The 20,996-nt window shown below is 47.2% G+C and overlaps 1 protein-coding gene across 1 annotated transcript; it reads left to right on the forward strand.

Moving 5' to 3' along the window:
* Window positions 1-80: 80 nt before the first annotated feature.
* On the forward strand, window positions 81-19,847 carry UNC119 (unc-119 lipid binding chaperone). The gene is made up of 5 exons (XM_064523285.1): window positions 81-301; window positions 9,462-9,575; window positions 11,649-11,751; window positions 13,413-13,585; window positions 14,409-19,847. Exons 1-5 carry the CDS (start codon window positions 178-180, stop codon window positions 14,519-14,521), a joined length of 627 nt encoding a protein of 208 aa, XP_064379355.1. The 5' UTR covers window positions 81-177; the 3' UTR covers window positions 14,522-19,847.
* Window positions 19,848-20,996: the final 1,149 nt, after the last annotated feature.

A 20,996-nucleotide genomic window follows, 5' to 3' on the forward strand; every position in this document is an offset into this window, starting at 1 on the left:
GCCTCCTGGCAGCGCTGGGGGGGCCCTGGCCGTGCTGCGGGCCGGGGCTCCGCGCCTCGGCGGGGGCGGGCCGGGGGCGGGGCGGCGAGGCCCCTCCCGGTGCGGCGGGCGCCGGCGGCCGGCGGCGATGCGCAGCCGGGCCGCGCCACTCACACCGGCGGCGGCGGCAGCGGGGCCATGAAGGTGAAGAAGAGCGGCGGGGCCGGGGCGGCGGCGGCGGCGGCCCGCACCGAGGAGGAGCTGGGCCGCAAGGCGCTCATCGGGCCCGACGACGTGCTGGGGCTGCAGCGGGTCACGAGCGGTGCGTGCCGGGGGGCGGGATGCGCGGGCCGGGGCTGCGGGCGCCGGGGGGACCCCGGTCCTCCCGGAGGGGGGGAGCGGGCTGGGACCCGGCTCCCCCGCGGGTGCAGGGGCTGGGGACCGCCCCCCCGGGGATGCACGGGCCGAGGCTGTGCTACCTCTGAGCTCCCCTTCCCAAGATGTGGGGCTAGGGGCCCCCCGGGGCTGCATGAGCCGAGGTGTCGGCACTGGGGGTGCAGCCCCCCCCCAGGGATGCTCAGGCTGCGAGTCAGGCTGCCCCCACCCCGGGGTCGCAGCTCGGGCAGGAGATGCTCCCTGGTGCTGTCCTCCGCGCCCCTTTGTGCAGGGACCCCCAGCCTGTGCCCGCTGCGGGGCCTGGCTGCCTCCGTGGCCCCGACACAGGGGGCTTTGCCGCAGACCCTCCCGGACCCCCCGAGACCCCCCCAGCGCCACGGGCTGCGAGAGCATCCTGGGGCCGGCGGGCGCGGGAGCTCGCGGGGCCAGAGGGTTTGTTGTGCTTGGCCGTGCAGTCGGCTGGGGCCAGGCGGGCGCTGGCGCGGCCCTGTCTGTGCTCCGTGCGCCAAAATTGCAGCGTGCCGGGCTGCAAGCGCCCTGCCGGGTCAGGAGTAGCGTGCGTGGGGCCAGCCCGGCCGCGGCGGTGCCCAGAGGCAGGCCGAGCCCCCCACAAAGGCCCTTCTGCACGTCCTGGGGCCTCTGCGCCGGCGGCGGGTCGGGCAGGAGCAGGGGTTGGCCGGAGTGCTGTGCAGCGTGGCGGCGGAGCAGGTTTCGGGGAGGAAGGATGCGGGAAGCCGCGCTGGCTGCGAGCAGCCGCCCGCGTTGGCGATCAGCACGGAGGGACAGGCAGCAGGAAAGACTCGTGGGGCCTCGGCGCTGCCCCTCGGGAGGGCGTTGTGGAGGCTTCTCCGGAGAGGGGCTGCCGATGCCGGCTGGGCCGGGCAGGGTCCTTGGACCCCTGCTCCCGGCTGCATCACTGCTGGGCCGGGGGAGTGACTTGCTGCGGGGAATACCACTCTTCCCTACCTTCCCCTTCTCACCGCGGTGCAGCATGCAATGAAGCAAAGGAAAGATAGAAAGGGAACGTTTTCCGGTGTTTTGCACCCCTTCCTGGACGAGGGTGACACGGGTGCTGCTGGGTCCCGCCGGGGGAGGACCAGCCGCTGTGAGGTGAGCCCTGGCCAAACCCTTCCCAGGGAAAGAGCTTGCCGCTCCCGCAGGGCACATGGGAGCCATCAGAAGCTTTCCAGGCCTGAAATCCTCCGCGTGCCTTCGGACCAGTCTCTGGATGAGCTAACCCGCTCACACTGGACGTATTGTATTTTTTTTGCCCAGTGATGCTTTGCAGCACCCCTTCCCAAGCCCAGTTTCCCTCTTGGTGGGTTAAACATAGACAGCAAGGCACAAAAACGTTTTTCTGGTCCTTACCACATAACGTTTATTTGGGGCATTCTGCGGCCTTTAATTATTTGCATGGGCTGCAGCAAGCTCATAAAAATAGATTGCCAAAAATATCGATGTGAAATCATCCCAGTCTTCTGCTCCGGACGGAGGGAGCTGTGGGGAAGGGAAGGTTCTCGGGCTGCGGGAGAACAGCTTGTGGCTACCCCAGCCCTGTCCTCTCCCTGGGACTTGCTGGGGGGGGGGGGGTGCAGCAGACACGTCACTTTTGGTGCCCTCCCGTAGTCCAAAAACGTGAGCGAGAGCAGGACAGTGGCCAAATTCCTACCCTTTCCTCTAGCCTGTTGTTAAGGGTCTCTTGAAATCCCCCTGCCTGCTGCTTGTAGCTCCTTATCCCTGTCTGGCTCTGCTGGGCAAACTCTCCCCATTTTATCTGGGGACAGTGGCTACCGAAAACTCTCTCCAGGCATCCAGCCTGGGGCGACTCCGAGGGAGAGGAGGGATCGTGCAGCAGGCAGCGGCGAGGCGCTTCGCCCTCGAGGAGAGCCTTGTCCCAGCCCTTCGCGCTCCCCTCCCTCTCATCCCCTTTGGCTTTTGGCTTTAGCCCGATGTAACCCCAGCTTTTATCCCCTTCCCGTCCCTGGTGTATGAGGTGGCTCAGCGTTGGTGCCGGCAGCTGGGGCGATACCCGGGTGCGGGTTGTGCCTCGCTTGGCCTGGGAAGGAGGATGTGGGCTAGAGGATGTGCGAAGTTCTTTCCAGGCGAGGGGAGAGCTCAGCACACGGTCTCTCCAGGCTGTTGTTCAACATCAAGGGAATAAGCGAAGGCAGCAAGGAGCATGTGGCATCCTGGCCTTGGTTATTTATGGCTTTTAAAGAGTGTTAACAGTGGTGACTAGCTTTGACATGTGTTAAGAGAACCATAAGAGGATGGTGGGTGGAGAGGTGAAGTGTTAGGATTTCTCCTTCTCTTCCTCTCCTTTTTTTTCCTCTCCTTTCTTAAAACTAGTTGAATTCAATTTCTTAGCAGACCTCAGTGCCTGTGCCACCAAATCATTCAGACTGATGGCCTTGGCCACTCAAATTTTGTCCACCCTGGTTTCGATGCCCAACAGACGACTCAAAGTTGTGGTGCTCCAGCCGGTTCGAAGTCGAAGCAGGAGCTGGCTGTGGAGTGAGAGCCGTGGTGGAAACGTCCCGGCGCCCTGGACATCCCTCCTGGCTCCAGACAGGGCCTAATCCATCGTTATCCTGGCTGGGCTGGCGCAGTGAGGACTACAGGCTGCGTCGCCGGGAAGCGTTTTGCTGAGCATGAGTTAGGGGGTGCATTTTGGGAAGGGCACGTGCAGCCCCCGGAGGGTCGAGGCACTTAGGTGCTTCTCGAAGTTGAAATTTGCTGTGTGCCCTCGGAGATGGTGGGTGGGAGCCACCGGTGAGCGCCCGGCTCTGCTGTCGTACCCCTCGGCCCTGGTTCGCCGTTCAGGGTGCCCAGCTGGGCCGGGTGGGGGTGAAGCTCTGGCGGCAGCGCGGGCGCATTGCCCTTGCTCGGGTGCTCCCGGGCCAACCCTGCGTGGGGTGAGGGTGCCAGCAGCACTCTGCACTTCAGTCTCACGTCGCTCCTCTGCGACGGTGAAGATTTCCCGAGTGCCTGGAGCAGCCAGGTCAGGTAACCCCGAACTGCGAGCAATGGCAGATGGCACAGGTGCTCTCCTTTGAGGCTCTAACGGTGCTTTTTGAGATAAATCCATTGAAGCAGCTATGGCCCAGCTCGGATGTGGCCGCAGGGTGCTGTGCTGGCACCCGGGGAGCCCCTTCCAGACCTGACCTGCACGTGCTCGGCGCTGGTCTCGCTGCCGGGGCCGGGTTTGCAGCCCTGCGTCTGCCCTGCCTCGTGCAAGGCTCCCCGACGCGTCCCGACGCTGGGGCGTCCACTCGCCCGCAGCCCCCGAGGGCCGCGTCTCCGGGCACCGCAGAGAGCACGGATGGGCTTCGTGAGCCGTTCCCTGGCACTCGGATCTCGGGAAAGCCCTTGCTGGCAATGCAGCTGGGGGCTCACGCTACGCTCTCCGTGCTGGGGATCCTGACGCATGACTAAATGTTAAATATCTCAGGCTGGTGAGCTGGAAAAGCAGGAGGTGCTCGGTGGCCACAGAGCCCTTGCCGCTAGCCCAGAGAAGCCCCCGCTATAACCTGAGCGTGCGGGAAGCCAGAAGCGCCAGCTGGGCTCTGCTCTTAACGTGTTCCTAATAAGCTTAAAGGGGGAGTTGTGCAAACTCTCCTGCATACGGTGTGTCCTTTCAGTGTTAAATTCTCCCCCAGCTCCGTGGCCGCTGCTGTTTCCCGGGTGCGGCCTGGTGGAGCTGGGTGCTGCCCCAGCAGAGCTGGGCCCTTCGGCCGGGCTGGCTCCGGTGCTACTGCGGCAGGATTAGGCGTAAGGCAAATGAAACATTTTCTTCGCAATTAGCAGGATTTGTTACTTGCTTGCACAACCGTGCTTACCGAAAGAGAAAAAACCTTACAACATGATTAACTTGGGATTAGCAAAGGAGCAGGGCAGAGCTCAGTTCAAATTGCAATTAATTACTGAGGCAGCCAGAGGATCAGGGGAGCCTGTCTGCAATTACTGGGACGCTGGTGGCTGCGAACGCCCTGTCCTGCCTCATGGGGCTGGCCGAGGAGCCGCACTGTCCCCCCGTGTCTTTTGCCACATTCAGTCTTGCAGCTTTGCTGGGTGACACTGTGCTAGTCCCAAAGGGTGTAGATGCCCCGTTGGCTGCAGGACAAGGTTAATTCAAAGAGAGCTTTTGTTTGTTCCCCCCGTCTTCGGGGTTAGGGCTGCAGGTGGTCAGTAGGAAGACGGTATTGCAGCCCCTGGGGCGACTGTCCCCATTTACCTGTGCAGGCTAGCACCAGCCTTCGAGCAGATACGTAACAGCAGACAAGCTTCAGCCTCCGAGGTTGCCCTGCGCAGCACAGCTTCGGGCCCCTGCACCCTTGGTCTGTAATACTGCTTTCCTTAGAGTAAAGCTTATTTTACTTTAGGAAACCAAAAGGTTGAATAATTGATTACATATATGACAACAATTACAAAATGCAACCTGAAAATAAGGGCTGTGCACTTAATCATTGCTGAAACTAATCTCTTCCCTGAGCTGTCGTTTCGGATTTCTCTGAGACTTTTCTCAGCAGCTTTGGCTCAAGGCTGACTTGGCGAAGGGCTGCCGCCGTGGTTGCTCGGGGCAGACCCTTCGTGGGTGACTTTCATACCAGTTTTGCTGTAGTGTTAACAGGAAGCTCGTGTGCACAAATCCATCTTCAAAGCCGCTCCCGGCCCACGGCTTTTCCTTCTTTCGCCAATTAACTTGGAGAAATGTATTGTATTAGGAGCCCTGATTAGCTGTGGGTGTTTGTGCGGCGGTTAATGAGTCGCTGTTCTGAGTCGTCTGGGGCTGCGATGTGTAAAATATATTGATATGATGATTTCTAATAGCGGAGCGGTGTCTGAGAGCTGCGTGGGGCTGCTAGCGCCGGCCCTGCTTTCCTAGGCAACACAACATATGCTACGAACCTTTTCAAGGCTTTGTGATAACTCACAACTTAAGCATTGTGTGGATGGAGGCTTTTTTAGTAGTCTCGCGCTTAAATATGGACTGTTAGGTTTCTAGGGAGAGCGCGCATGGCGTGTGTGCGATACAGGGTATGGAGCTGGCAGCCGAGCGGGTTTCTCCTCCCGCCAGTTTTCAAGGTTTGGGTTGTCCCAGGTGGAAACGGGGAGGTGACTGGGAAGCCGCGGCAAGGGCTGGAGGCATCAGGTGTGGCTTTGGGCAGCGGCTGCTTGCTTTGGGTTAGTCCTGCGCACGAGGCTGAAGCGAGCTGATTTCAGTAACGTTCCCCCCGTGGTCACGGACGTGGGGGCTGCGTGGCTGGGCAGCGCGGTGCATCGTCTCCGTGGGACTTGAGCTGCCCGGGTGGAGGGCAGGGCAGGCGGTCCAGCATTTTCTTTGATTGGGCTCCGGTTGCACCGGCACCGCTTGGCGCCGGCCCTGTGCAATGCCCTGCATCACGGCTCTGCCTCTCCGCGGCGTTGGTGCTATTTTTGCTCGCTTCCTCCTGAGACTCTTCAATCTGATAATCTCCTAATCTCCAGCTCTTGGAATTCATCTTCAGTTGACTTTGCTTTATACCTGGCTTACGTCTTGGGAGTAGCTTTCAAAATAGCTTCTGACCTTGTTGGCTAATGCACGTTAAGAAATAGGCCTGCCTGGCAAGAGGAGCCTCGTCTTTCCCTAAATTTGTCACTGCCGGTGCTGGGGAGGGATGTTCCTCTCACAAGCAGCTGCTGTTGCATCTGTTTCTTGCACAGCATCATCCTGGTTTAGAGCCATTTTCACCATCGGACTCTGAGTTCTTCCTTACGCCGTCCAGGCTCTGCTTTCCTCTCCGGGCCATTAAAGGCTTAAAATAGGAGCTGCCCAATCCAAGCTTTGAAGCTTTAATGAGCACCCCAGAAATAGCTGATGTCTGTGAGAGGGAGGACATGTGCCTTCTCCGGGTCGTGGAGAAGGAGAGGCGATCTCGGCGGGAGCACGGCGAGGAGCGCTAACCTCCGTCCCCCGGGAACGCCTCCTCTTGATCAGACGTGTCCGGGGACACTGATGCAAAGGGAGTCTGCAAATGCAGTATTGACATTTAGCTTTCCTTGACCGGGATCAGACACCTAATCTCATTTGTTGGATAACCAAAGTAATGGGGAGAGGGCAGGAGGAGAAAGTGCCTCCGTTAGCTTTCCGCTGCGGGGATGTGCCTTGGATGATCCCTCGCCCTTTGTGCCCCTTTGCAGCACCAGCTTCCGGAAGCATGTGGCTCGAAACACATGCTACGGTTTGCTGTTTGCTTGGTTTTTTAAGCACTTTTTCATACAAAGGGAGAATTCATGACAAAATCTATTGTTTCTGGCTCAGGAAGTCCATCACCTCTGCTGCTTGCTGAGACCACTGCAGCAGCTAGTTGTGCTTCCAGGCTCTTCACAAGCATGGTAGGTCTTGAGAGAGGAAATGTCTCGTAGCGGGGACTTGCAGATCTAGCAGCAGAGGCCCCAGCAGGCAGGAACAGTGATGTGCCGGGTGAGAGGCAGCTGCTGGCACTCGGCTTGGGCGAGCTGCAAGAGCCCACTCTTGGCTTCAAGGCCAAGTTCAGCCGGTGAGCTCTTTCTGGGAGGACTTTGGGTTTGGAGGACTGGGATACGGCAATTCACTGTGCTTTAGGAAGGAGTTGGAAATATTCCTCACTCGCAGCCTGCTTTTGCACTGCTTAACGTGGGTGCCTCGGAACAAGAGACCATCCGCCGGGTTTCCTGAGCCGGTGATGACGTGCCCGTCCCTTGGTGAGAGCGTTGCCTCCATCAGCCGTGAGTCAGGTGAGTGCTGAGGACTCGCCCAGGAAGATACTATGGTTATTTGCTTCCTCAGTGGGAAATAACGCAACCTGCTTTGGGGAGGTGGAAGAAATAAGAACATGTTCTGTCCTGGGAGACCAAACCTGCCTTCGCTGTAATGATCCGCTTCGCTCAGTGGGGGCTGGAGCAGCCTCACAAGAGGAGAGATGGATGCTGCCTCCACTCCCCAAGCTGTGGCGATGCTGAATTAGTGTAATGAAAGCAGATGATGCAGTTAAGTGCGTCATGGAAGTGTGGGCAACAGGGGCCTGCGGTCATTTAAAAATAAGTATGAATGAGACGAGAGTAGCCAATCTGACGGTGCTCAGCTCCGCAGAAGCCTGTGCCGATCGCAAGCAGGGTGATGCTCCCCGGCAGCGGTGATCGCCCGGGGCTGACGTGCCATTGCCGAAGAGACCTTCCAGTGTAGTCACAGGCTTCTCTTGTGTGCGGGAAACAACCACACGTGGTTACTTTAGTTGATTGTTTTGTTCTTTTGAGCAGGAATTGCAGCAGGCGAATGTTTAACGCCAACTGAGAGGAACACACACCTCTCATTTTCCTGCTAGGAGAGCGGGCACGGCCGCAGAAGAAGGACAAACTCGGCTGCAGTATTTTCCCTCTGGCTGTGAACCTTCCCAGAAGCCATCCAGAGAGATACTGGCATGATGGTAAAAATATAGGTTTCAAATACCATCAGTGCAGAAAAATAACATGCGGGGCCCGGCGTCGGTGAGCAGGAGCCTGGTGGGGATTCTGCCTCGGGTTCGCTCCTCTTCCGGTGGCTCGGCTTCGCTCTCCTCTCCTCCGGATGAGTCACGGACACCGTTACTGCAGCAACGCCGCTGCCAAGGAGGGGATAAAACTGTTGCCATGGAGCCGGACGGGGAGGAATTCTGCAGGAGGAAAACACTTAATAATTAACTGGCAGACAACCGCGGCTGGCAGAGTCGCCTGCGTGCTCTGGGGAAGGCGCCCCGGCTCCGGGGAGACCGTGCACCCGCCGCGCTCCGGCCCGGGGCCCTCGCGGAGAGCAGCGATGCTGGATGCAGGTGGCAAAGCCGGCGATGCGCCCTGATGCCCGTGTCGTGCGCGGGGCAGGAGCGTGGGCTGGCGGACGCGTCGGTGCCTAAAGCTCTTGGCGGTCTCGCGGGGGCACCGTGCGGCACGGGGGATGCCCTCCTGCTCTGTCGGAGCATCTTTTACTCAGGGTGATAAATTCTTCTCTCTCAGATGTGCTAACCGTGCCCATGAAGCATAATCCCAAACCATCATGCAGGTACCCGGTTTGGTAGAGTTGTGCTGAAGGCTTGTAATGGGTCTCTAACTCCGCTGTAACTTATTTTCATATATTCCATAAATAAGCCTTAGGTGGATGGATACACTTAACTTTTCGAAAGAGGAAAGCAAACTGCAATAAATGAACAACTTGGACTAACAGCAGGAATTAGCAGCTGAGAAAGGGCTTAGAATTACAATTTTGACGTATTACTTTTACCTTTCTTAAAACTTCTAACCCAAGCCTCTTAAAAAATGCAGCTGCGTAGTCATTGAAAAGCTAAGCCAGCTTTTAGGCCTGCACATTTAGTTAGATTTGTCCGGATAAAGAAAGTTACTGGAGCTCTCTCAATCCGCGCCTGTCCGTGTGGAGAGCACCGCGGGCACCCCGATCCCTCCTTCCCGTGGAGCCGTCCGACGTCCCGGCCGGGGAGGGCTCCCGAGGCCGGGGAGGGCTCCGTTCCCAGGCCGTTTCCTAGCACGGGGAACGGTTTCAACGCTATTTTTGGCGCCGAGGAGCAAGGCCTTGCCCGGGACAAGCGCTGCGGGAGAGCGGCGGCCGTGCGCAGTCTGCGGCGGGCTGGAGGAGGGGAGGTGGCGCGGGAAGGACGGACGCTCCTGTCCCAGTGACGCGCGGGCGGCTTAGTGCCCGCAAAGCTGCTTAGCGCTTGCATTCTGCCCGAGGGCAGTTTGCAAAACGGGCAAAGCCTCTTACCCTGCAAAGGCGAGGATTTGGTGGAGGTCCTGCCTATTTGCAGTACCTTGAGGGAAAATGGGTCCGGATGATGCTGGCTTGGGGTTGGGAAAAGGTGATCACCTCAGGGTGCCGGGGCAGGGAGCATTTTCCCCTTTCACCTGCCCTTGCAGAGCAGCGTGGAGCTTTGTAGACGTTCTTTGCAGACATTTGCTTTGGGTTAAAAACCCAATACTGAGGGTATTGGGCTCTTCCTACTTCTGGTTGTGACCACCAGAGAGTAGCCCGAAATACCTGGTGTTTCTGAGCAGCCCTCATTTAAATTTGCTTTCCTCTGCAGATTACCTGTGCACTCCCGAGGAAAACGTTTACAAGATAGACTTCACCAGGTTCAAAATCCGGGACATGGAGTCTGGCACAGTGCTGTTTGAAATCACCAAACCCCCGGCTTCAGGTGAGCGCACACACAAAATACTGCTGTCATTAACAAATGAATGCTAATGTGTGCTTCCCTTTTGCCTTTTTCCACTCCCTTTACTCAACATGTTTCCTCAAAATAGGAGATGCTATCGAGTGCAAGAGGGCTAGAGCCCCAGCTGCCGTGGATTCAGGTATCCCGTTGTACCAACACAAGCAGTTAACATTGCTGCTGCATTCCTGTGATTGCCATCTGCGATGAGAAAGGACAGATGGAGATTGTAAATAGAAGAAGAAAAGGAGGAGGAAGTCGGAATGTGTTGGTTTCTTGGCTGTTCATCAGCGAGAGTCCCCCCATACAGAGTTTAGCTGTCAAGCTAACATCTTTCTCTCGGGAGTCAGGAAAAGAAGCATCTCCGAAAGACAGAAACCGTATGTCAGTTGTGCAAAGGAGCCCAAATGAGACAAACTGAAAACATGCTTTGTTTTTTCATAATTTGTTAGGCGTTACTTGTAACCACCAAGGTGTTACCTGTCACCAGCGGGTAAAAAGCTCAGTGCAACTGCTCTTTTCTTGATCAAATGCTCTTTCAAATCTTCCCCATCTCCTTGCACGCGAAAGGAAGTTTTCCGTAGCTTTGAGATAGCAAATGAGGTGCTAAGGTGAAATAGCTTGGTCAGAGGCATGCTGCCATTCTGCAGTAGAGGTAGGAACAGTAAGTCCCTCCAGAGCCTAAGGAATGGCTCAGCCCGAAGGGCTCCTGCAAATGCTGTCTTTGAGTGACCAGCAATGGACGCCTTGGACTATGGGAAGAGGATGAGCATGCCCTCATCCTTGCTCAGAATAGTTTCCTGGCCTCCAGTATTATATAGTTCCAGGAGCTCCTTTGCTGCATGCAATGTCTTCGTATTTAATAGCCCTCAGTGGATTTTTATTTCTTGAACCAATGCACCTTTTCAGCACCACAATGTCCTATAGCAAGGAATTTCCCAGCTTAACTGCATGTTGTGGTTGACACTGCCTGCTTTTGCTTTGGCTCTATTGCCTGCTAGTTTCATTGTGTTCCCTAATTCTTGCACTAGAAGAGACAGTAAGGAGTAAAGGTAAAGCTCCCAGTTCTTACTCTCTCTTTCAAAACCAGATTTCTGTCCTTTCTTTTAAAGTTGGTGAGCAAAACCCGAAGGCAACTTTGTAAGGCAGATAACAGGTTGGTTGGTTTGCTCCTTTTTTTTAAAGGAAGCATGTTTTGAGTAAATTGTCTTGCTAGGAATTTTAAAAGTTTGTTCTCTACAAAGTATTTTTTGCTTTTTCCCCTTATACCATAGTGACTGAGAAATGCTTGTGTGAATCACATTGTGACCGAATGTTATTTTTATGAACTCGTTAATAAAGCCACGAAAGAACTGAGTGTAATGAGGTCACTGTGCATGGTCATCCTTAACAGTGAGGAAAATCAGAAATAGAATCTCTAATGGGGAATTTGTAGTATTTTGTATGTATATCTATCTATCCATCTCCTTCATTTTGGTGAGGAGCCCTTAAACTTTGATCTCTGAATTTTTTTGCTCATTAACATACCTTTTCCTAGTTAATAATACACAACCGTTTGCTGCTTGCCCAGTTTCTTTACAGAGAGCTCTTTGTTTATTCCGCGTTCTACCAGAACAGAGCCCGACTTCCTTTTTTCCTGGGGAACCGATTTCCAGCATTGCCAAATCAATAGAAATGTGAGGGCTGCAGTACTTAAAAAGACAGCAAAACTTTGCTGCTGCTGCAGCTGAGCTCAACACTTACTTCTGAGGGACAAACCACGTATTTTCGCAGCTGGATTATTAGAAAACGTTTTCTCCTGCTGCGGTCTGTTTGCTCTGTTCTGCAGGGATTTAAGGATGAATTAGCTAACCTTGCCCGGGAGCTGCAGAACGTGCGAAAGGTCCTTCTGGTGCTGAACGTGCTATGGGTTGTTCGCTGTGCCTCATCCTCGCGCCTCCGAGCGAAGACTCCACTGCGGGCGGGAGGCCGAGGAGGAGATTACCGTTGCTCTGGTGTTTTCACTGGCTTTCTGTTCCTCAGACAACAGTGACGGAGCTTTCCTTTACGCTTTTCCAGAACGTGAACACAATGACAAGAAGGACATTGACCCCAATGCCGGACGGTTTGTACGCTACCAGTTTACCCCAGCTTTTCTTAGACTTCGGCAAGTGGGAGCCACGTAAGTAATCGCTCCTGTGCTACTTTTTCTCGTACGGAAAAACTCCTGAAATCTTATAAAGCAGAAGTGGCTCTTACTATTCCTATCGGTTTTGCTTAAGTTGGTCTAACGGAGATCTCTCTTTATTATGAGGAGCTCCAAATGTCTTGGCTGGTTGCCTTGCGTTCCCCATTCCTTTTGTTTGTTTATTTACCCTAAGAACAGGCATGGGGTTGAAGAGATTAATGCTAAAAGAAGCACTATAAAGTGGACAGACTACCCAGATACTCCAGCTCTTTTCTGCAAATTATGGTTTGTTTGTCAGAGGCTCAGCCTGTTTTGGAAGATGTTTCTGCAGCCTTCCACATCGCTTTCCCCAAAAGACACTAATCCAAAGATGAAATGGTGAAGTTGTGTTTGACACTTCATGTATCAGAATGATCTTTGAGCTAGGACCTCATGCATCCATCAATAAACCACACCAAAATGTGGCATCTGAAGTATTTTTCTGTAAAGCTTTGGACCAAAGATATTGCTACTGTAATACAAGTGACAGGGTATATTTTTTCTTTAGCATAAGTTAGTAGTAATTTTTTCCACAGTTAAATAGTGTGCATGGAAAGGTGCAAGTTTTAGCTGGTGTTTTCTCTTCTGCCCTCTTGAAGAGTTGGCTGGTGGCCCTTCTGCCTTTATTGAAGATTTTAGAAGGATATTGGATCACACTATGGCAGAACCTTTGTTACCCTTGTTTTTCTTTGACATTCACTGAAGTTTAAATTAGCAGATCTAATTAAGAGCTTTATGTCCATCGTTATTATGGCATTAAGACCATAATACTATAATTGAGCATCAGTTACTGTTCCAGTGCAATTTTTTTCCCCCCAGGTATATAGAAATCATTAGTTTGGATTCATGTTAGTCTGCATTTTGATAGAGCCCTTCAGCAGCAAGTATTTAGAGCAAAGTTGCACATTACGGCTTCCTGCTAATCTTAAAACAGAATTGCACCATTTAGACTTTGTTTTGGAAGAAAGATTAAAGTCATGTATCAGTTAGCACCGCTTTGGCCACTATTTTATTGAAATGGTAAATACCCAACTCTTGTTCTGTGCCAGACATGGAACAGTGTCTGCCTGGCTTCCTCACAGTGCAGTGCATCGTGTGTAGCTAATACCTCTCTCTCTCCAAGAGGTCATGCCTCTTGGTAGGAGAAACTTGAGTACAGTCTTGGTTGAAACTTGCCCTCTTTTACCATCTACAAAGCAGGAAAAAAAGAAAGAGAGTCTTTCTGTAGATCTGTCTTTTTAATAGCAGTTGGAAGAATTAAAATACAATGCAGCACAATTCTAGTGAATGATCTAGTGAAGTGCTTATCCAGTAAAGTTGGAGGGATTTTTTTTTCTTCCCTGAAGATGAGTTTAAGCTTGCACAATTGTCTTGCATATCATTTTTATGGAGGAAAGGGTATAAAAATATAGAATAAGCTATGATTTACAATGCTATGTTGTGTCCCTGCAGCATACCTTTAAAAAAAGAGAGAGAATTTGATTAGTACCATTGATTTGATTGAATTATTTTGCCTTTTTTTTTTTTTTAAGAAGAGTTCTTTTCTACCTGACAGCAGTGTCTGAAAATCTTGCTTAATGAGGAAAGCTCATTTCACTCTTATCCTTCCTCTTCAGGGTGGAATTCACAGTAGGGGACAAACCCATTAATAACTTCCGCATGATCGAGAGGCATTACTTCCGAGATCAATTGCTCAAGAGTTTTGATTTTGAATTCGGGTTCTGCATCCCCAGCAGTAAAAATACGTGTGAGCACATCTACGAATTCCCACAGCTCTCGGAGGATCTCAGTAAGCTCTTTTCAGTTATTGGGCTACCAGATAGTGATGTTAGTCTAAGTTGTTTTGGAGAAGCCCTTTCCAATGAGCTGTCTATAGAAAACGGGTATGGAAAAATACATTCAAGTAGTTTTGTATCTGTGTTTAGTACAGCTTTTGTTTTCTAGTACCACATATCCTGTCACCACCAGATGGTTGCTTTTTTATTCATAAAAGCGAAGCTTCAGCGCCACATAGAAAAAAATGTGTTATAAAATAACTAAAAAAAAGCAGGACTGGAAAGATGTTCAATCAAATGGGTAACTTAAACTTTATGTTCTGCTTTCATGGTTGATGTCCTACCTGGATAGCTTGAGAGGTTTCAGTTTTAGTGTGAACATAACTTTTATTTTCTCTCCCCTCTCCCAAGATGTAATGGCATCAGTGCTACACCTGCATGCCCTAATTCTCTATAGCCCTTCATCATGTATGTCAGTACGAATATTACAGTCTGTGTAAAATAGTGATGTGCTTTGCTTACTTGTTTTGAGTTGGCTATCTTCTTAACTCAAAACTAATGCAATATTGTTTTGAGAACACTTACAGTTTGTGTGGTGCCTTAACATATTTGGATTCTGTTTGAGTTCTTTAAATGCTACTGAAAAACAAATGGTTTGGGTAGGCTCCTGTTTTGGTTTTGTTTGGTTGGGGTTTTTTTTTTTCACTTTAGAGTTTGTTGCTCTCTGAGCCATGCCATTAAACATAGCTGAGACCCGGTCTCCGAGAGTAGTCAGCACTGAGTGTTGCTACAGTAGGGCTAGTGCATAACATGACTAATTTGTTCTTTTGTCTGCAGTTCGAGAGATGATCCTTCATCCGTATGAGACACAGTCGGACAGTTTCTACTTTGTAGACAACAAGCTGGTGATGCACAACAAGGCAGATTATTCCTACAGCGGAGGACCTTGAGCACAGGATGGACAGCCAGCCTGCGCTGGCCTTCCTTTTCCTATAGAAGTTGTCAGGGATAACAACACCTTCAGTTCAGTTGCCTGCAACAACAACTGAACAAGGATCCACAAACCAAGGACTCTGCCACAGTAGGAGTTTCATGACTAAATTGGCCAGTCTCATCTTTGCTGAGCTTTGAAGCAGACCCACTTCTTCAGAACTTTAAACAGTTCTACAATGCTAAGCGATCTTTGGATACCACTGCCCTAAGTTCTTTAAGTGTCTGCTTTGGAAATGGCCTTGTGGGACCTGCGGAATTTTGCCCTAATTCTGTGGATTTGTGTTCTTGCCCTCAAGTATCTTTTAGGACATGATGGCTTTCTCAAATAATGTAATCTGAGAAACCATGTGAGTTGATGGATGCAGATGCAGAGTTGTGTCTATTTGTTTCTATCTGTGGATGCTTCAAAGGCACGGTCAGTTTACCTTTTACATTCAGTTAAAAATGTTCAGCGTAACACCTTACAAAAGCAAAAGTTTCATCCTTAGATTATTTCTCTAAATAGGTATCTCATACTTTCCTTTTTTTTTTTTTTTGTTCCTTCTACGTAATATTCTGTTTAATCTTGGAAACAGTGGAACTTGCAATGAAGATGAGTAGTTCAATGACAGGCCTGTTTATAGTCAGGTGCTGTCCTTTTACATTTCAGATGGAGGCAAAATAGCATTGAGGGTCTACAAACTGTCATAGGCATTCTCAATTTTGCAAATAGAATGCAGAATAATCAGGAAAAAATGAAGGGTTTTAGGTTAGGGTGACATTATTACATAGTTAACATTCAGCCTATTCATGGTATGGGTTTTCCGTTTCTGTTCTTTTTTTTCTCTGCTCAATACCAGGACAAGGGCTTCAGCATTACTTGTTAGAGCAACACTTTCTTTTGTGTAAGGCAATCAGTGTGTGAATTTCCAATTTCGTGTTTGTATCTGAATTTGAAGAATGTTTTGATAGTGTTTTCCTCTTTGTTAAAAAATGTTTTGCATTTGATATTAATACTCCTGAAACAGTGAGTCTGATAATGTAAGACTTTGTTTAAGGCACAACACAGATTTATCAAAAGCTCTGTCTTGTCTCCGTAAGCAGTTTAAGAACCATTTTGCACAAGTTTCTCAGAATGTGCTTCTTCTTAGAAAGATAGAAGTGCAAAGAAGTAGCAACCTCAAAAGAATAAATTAGTGTAGGCAAAACAAAATAAAATAAAAATCTGAGAAGGTTGTGTGCAGTAAAACACTTTCATCTATATTTTGCCTGAGTAGCATGTTGTCATGAAACCCTTACTCTAGGGATCAGTTCACTGGTAGTCTAATAATTGGCAGTTGCAGTTTGTAGATATTTCTATAAATACTTGATGTCTCCATGTCTAATTCTGTGAGTTTCAGTGGAACATTATGTGTTAGCCTCAGATAGGTGTGACTGTAGTAATTTTTATAAAATACCATTTCCAGTCGTGATTAACATCTTCCAGTAACAGCCTAAGTCCAACAGGAAAACTACAAATGGTTCCACATGTAGCCTGTCTAAAAATCTATCCAAGAGCAGGGAGGTTTTGTGCTATTATTGGGGCTGTGATTACTATTAAATGTGTTACCATTTGTATTTGGCTTGGCTTTCTTTACTTCTGAAAGTTGATTCAGTTTTCTAAAGAAAATACAGTGAGTTTAGGTTACAGCACAGAATTTTTTATGAAGATTGATAGCTAAGAAAGTATGTGGAGTTCACTGATTTTACACAACTGGTATCTTGCAGTAATTACTACCATGATGAGACATATTTATCACTGTTTTTTGTCTGTAGTGTATTAAACTATAAAATTAGCCTATGGTTGACTTACCTGTTTGAGGGTTACAAAGAATTTCCTCATTATTTTTATAATGCTTTGAGCTACTGATCACAAAGTTTTGTAGTACAGTAATTCCTAAAGGTGAAAATAGTCTACAAAAAGTCTACAAACACCCCCTCCCCCCATTTTTTGCATCAGGGCTATTAAACTATCTTTATATTTTAAGAAATTTTGCAGACTCAAGTATTTGTGAATTTTTGTCCGACTCTAGAAGGAGAAAATGTATTGACTTGAAGACAGAAGAGGGTGTGTATATTTGTAACTAGCATCATACACACTTTTCAGTTAAGATCTTTCAAATCTTATCTGTTGTTCATACTAATCATGTCTGTGCATGAGTTTTAAGGAACTTCCAGCAATGGTGCTTGCCCAGAATTGCCAGTCATACATTTCGAACAGCTGTATCATCTCAGTATATTTCTGGGAGAGTGGTAATTGAACTTCTATGCAGACTCTTGTCAGTCTTGGGTTATCATGTTGAGTATCCTCTCTGTATGTGAATATTGTTTGCTGAACTGAAATAGGCATGTTCTGCTCCTTTTTTATGCTACCTCCTTTTAAGACTTTAGATTAAAAAAAAAAAAGGTAATACCGTAAGAAATATTACTGTAATCAACCAAAACTTGAAAGAGAAATGTGCGCCTACAAAAACTTAGGAAGAAAAACCTGGAGAAAGTTACCCCGTTCCCAGAAGTGTAATTTGTTGCTGAATGGACTTTCTAACACTCTGCATTTTATGGTAGGTTTGAGGTTAAGCATAAAAGAGGACGAACTATCAACTACTGATCTCCATCATGAATTCAGCTAACTGTTCTGATAATTCAGATTCCATGGGTTACAATTTCAGGCTAATAGAAAATTTAGTAAAATAAATGAGATGTTTTACTGAGTTAATTTGTCTTCTATAATTAGGATTACTCTAAAACAAGAAAATAAAGTTGGGCATTTTTAATAAAATAAACCTCAACATATTTTAGGTTTTCAGGGTGAGGAATTTTGCTTTTTTAAAGACCATACATCGTAAGGCACTGAGCAACTTCAACTTTCATTCACCTGAAAAGGGAGTAGAAAGCTCTCAGGTCAGTTATAAAATTAGACCTGCAGTTTCTCCTTAAATTGGCAGCTGATTCTTGTTATAAACTAGTTGAAAGTCAAATCTTAAGCAAACATCTAGCCTTCCTGGCTAGTTGTTATTCTGTGTTTTTAATATCAATCTCTATTTGGCTTACTTTGCAAGTTTACTTACAAAATCACAAAATTCTGTCTCTAAAAATCTATATTTTTATATTTTTCTTTGCTCTCTTTTAAAAATTATTTTAATTATCACTGTAACAATAAATCTGTTTTAATGAGTCCATCTGCAAATTTGGGATCTGGCTTTCTAAAAGCAAAAGAAAACATCAAAAAGCTAAGCAAGATTATCTGCTAATAATGACTAGTTGTTTCCCATCATAAGACATAATTATATGTGTACTTTACATACTGAATTAATTTTGGAAAAGGAAGCCAAGTCTCTGCATGTACTGATTTTGCCATAATTGTAACTCAACATAACAAATTAATTTACTTTCTCAGTCTTAAGTTCCTTTAAACTTCAGGTTTTGTTAAGAAAGGTAACAGGAAAATATTTGTGGTTAACTACCATGCTGCATGTTCTAATAATTCACAAACTTTAGGAGCAGAAATAGAATTTATTTTCAAGATTAACACACCCAGTGTAGGTATGGTTTAAATTTAAGAAACTTTGATCTCAGATCAGTGACCAAAGCCAAAAATGTTTCTGTGAATGTGTCTGTTATGTGGTGACACCTACATAACTACGGAATAATCCACTCTCCCTGACTCAGGAGGATTTCTCTTTTTTTTTTTTTTACATAGAAAGTATTTTGAAAACTAGGTGCTGGGGCTTAGTTCTTGCTCACAATCTCTCTCTACATCTTGTTTTATCAGCAAGTCAGTAAGATAGCTCTGTTTGCCACCTCTGTCCTTCATTTGAGCTGTATCTCAAATACTTGTGTGGGAGTGTCAGAAGTGCAGCGAGTGGCTGTCTGTGTATGAAACAGCTTGCAGGCTGCCAAGTCCCTTCCTGCTGATGCGAACAGACTATTAAAGTATATTGAGAAATGGTGATGCATGGTCACCCATAAAACCTAGAATTCAAGCTTTGTGACAAAAATTAAAGGAACGCTTATTCAAGGAAAGATTATTTGGGGACTATTTAAGGTAATAACATGCTAATATCCAAATTTCACACTTAATATGTATTATAAAACTGATCTGTTAAATATTCATAACATCTGGAAAAAAAAACTGTTGACAGCTCAATTTTAATTAGATCTGATTAGGAACCAAATTGTAGAGATTACTTGTATCCCTTACAAAAGAGAAAAGCAGCTAGACCTGCACCTGTATTGCACAAATGATAATGAGACAAGCTTATGTGCACAAGGATTTATTTGCAGGATCCAAAGCTGATTGGCGTACATTGACTGTAGTGGTAGAAGTTACCTTTGGAAAAAAACAAAGGCGAAGGAATGTGAGAGAGAGAGAGAGAGAGAGAGTGTTAATTTCAGCTAGTTGGAACCAGGAGTTTTAAGGCCGTGATTAGTTTAAATGTTTTTTCTGCTGAGTTTTGAAGTAGCCTGTAGCTTCTGTTAGCAGTTCTTTTCTACATCCCCAGCACAAGCACTAGCTAAGTTTACACAGTGTTTAATATTAATGAGATAGTAAATCTTATTGACAGTTCATATCATTTTCTAAACATGGAAATATATTTCAAGGGTGTGATACTCCAGGCCTCGAGTGCAGCTCCATTATTTTGTACATCACAGGATAGTCTGATTACGTGGCTGAAAGTGTGTGTTTATATATCTGTTCACAAGATGTTGTAAACTGCCTCCCAAGAATCACTGTGTTGATGCCTACTGTGATGTCTGCTTTTATCTTAATGCTACACTGAGAATACCTGTTTGAATGTGACATTGACTTTTTTTGCATAGAATCAATCAGAATCGTCTGTATTAAAATGTATTTATAAAAAATATATATTTTGTGGAAGGAAAGTAGGATTCTAGTTAATAAACCATTGAGAAAATGTTAGAAACATTTTTACCAAATTCATTTATAATTCTTTGTATATTGTTAGTTACCTGACTTGTTTCCTGTAAGAACATTCACTGTGGCCAGTTTAGTGGCAAAGCAATGCACTGTCATGCAGAGAATCTAGTTTTGGGAAAACTAGGAGGTTATTTTGTTTCCTTTTGGGCCAGTAGGAAACTGAGTAGGTTGCCAGGAAAAAGCAGAACCTTGGCACCGATTCCACTTGTGTGGCTTTGGCTTCAGTAACTATTCTGTTTGGCTTGTTCTGAGATAGATAAGTAGGGAGATCAAAGATTGAGAATTTAGAATAAAGAAAATTAGATATTAGTCTTCCTGTAGGAGAAGGAGAGTACTAAAACTAATTTACACAAGGAATAAATAGGGAGTACACTTGCTTAAAATGATTTAATATTGGCAGTTCAGTCATAAATCTGCAGAGTAGGGAATATGCTTAAGTATTTTCATTACTTTGGGAAATGGTTAAAAAATGTGTCACTTTCACTAGCAAGTGTTTCTTCTCCTGTAACAGATTGCAAAATGTGAAAAATAAAAAAATAAATTATTGATACTAGAAATGGAGGTGATTGTCTATTTTATTTAGCACTAAATGTTTATATTAGCATATAGAAAACATTTAAATAATTTTTCATTTCAGATGTCTTCCATTTTGTGCGAATTTGTATAATGAGCTTCACTTTCTGGTGGTTATGAGCTAAACAATGCATGTGTCGAAACTCTTCAGTGGCGGTTGCATAGTAACATGAGTAAAAATTTTCTTAAAAATGTTTGAAATGAGATTCAGACTTCTGATTGGTGAGAATATCTTGGGGCATAATTAGAATAAATTATTCTCAAAGTACATTAATAGAACCTAGGAGTTCTACAGATCACAGTTCTATAGCAGGTTATGCTTTTGCAGAATCAGCCAGCTGCACTATGGAGAATCAGTTTTTGAAATTTATGACACCTGCAGTTGTGCTCTGTGCCATACTGACTAAAACTGAAACATCTACTCAACTGAAATGAGTAGCATAGGGGTAATTCCATCTTGATTTTTGACATTTTTGACATTTAGTCATGTTATTCTCTGCATTTCTGGGAATATCTGTATTCCTCTGTGAAGCAGAAAAGCTTAGCTACTCTCAGAGGAAAAAAAAGTATAATTTTTCTTTGAAAATCTGCTGTAATTCATTTTGATTTGTCAGAGTAACTGGGCATGCCTTAACAACACAGTATACAACAGAATAAACATTGCGTACTGGAACTCACAGAAGAAATTAATTAATACAAGGCTTTAACTTTTGGCCTGACACTTGGAGCTGCATGAAATGCCTGCATGGAATTGTGCAATAAGGTGATGATGACCTGAGCACAGCTTTGTAATATGACTATCATTCAGCTGTCACTCATCTTAAATCTGCAGTGAAGATATATTCAAAGTTTGACATCAGTTCTCTTACTGACTCTTCTAAATCAGAGGGTAGTTTCTGGTT

This window comes from Dromaius novaehollandiae, chromosome 19, assembly GCF_036370855.1.
Source record: "Dromaius novaehollandiae isolate bDroNov1 chromosome 19, bDroNov1.hap1, whole genome shotgun sequence".
NCBI classification, from domain to species: Eukaryota; Metazoa; Chordata; class Aves; order Casuariiformes; family Dromaiidae; genus Dromaius; species Dromaius novaehollandiae.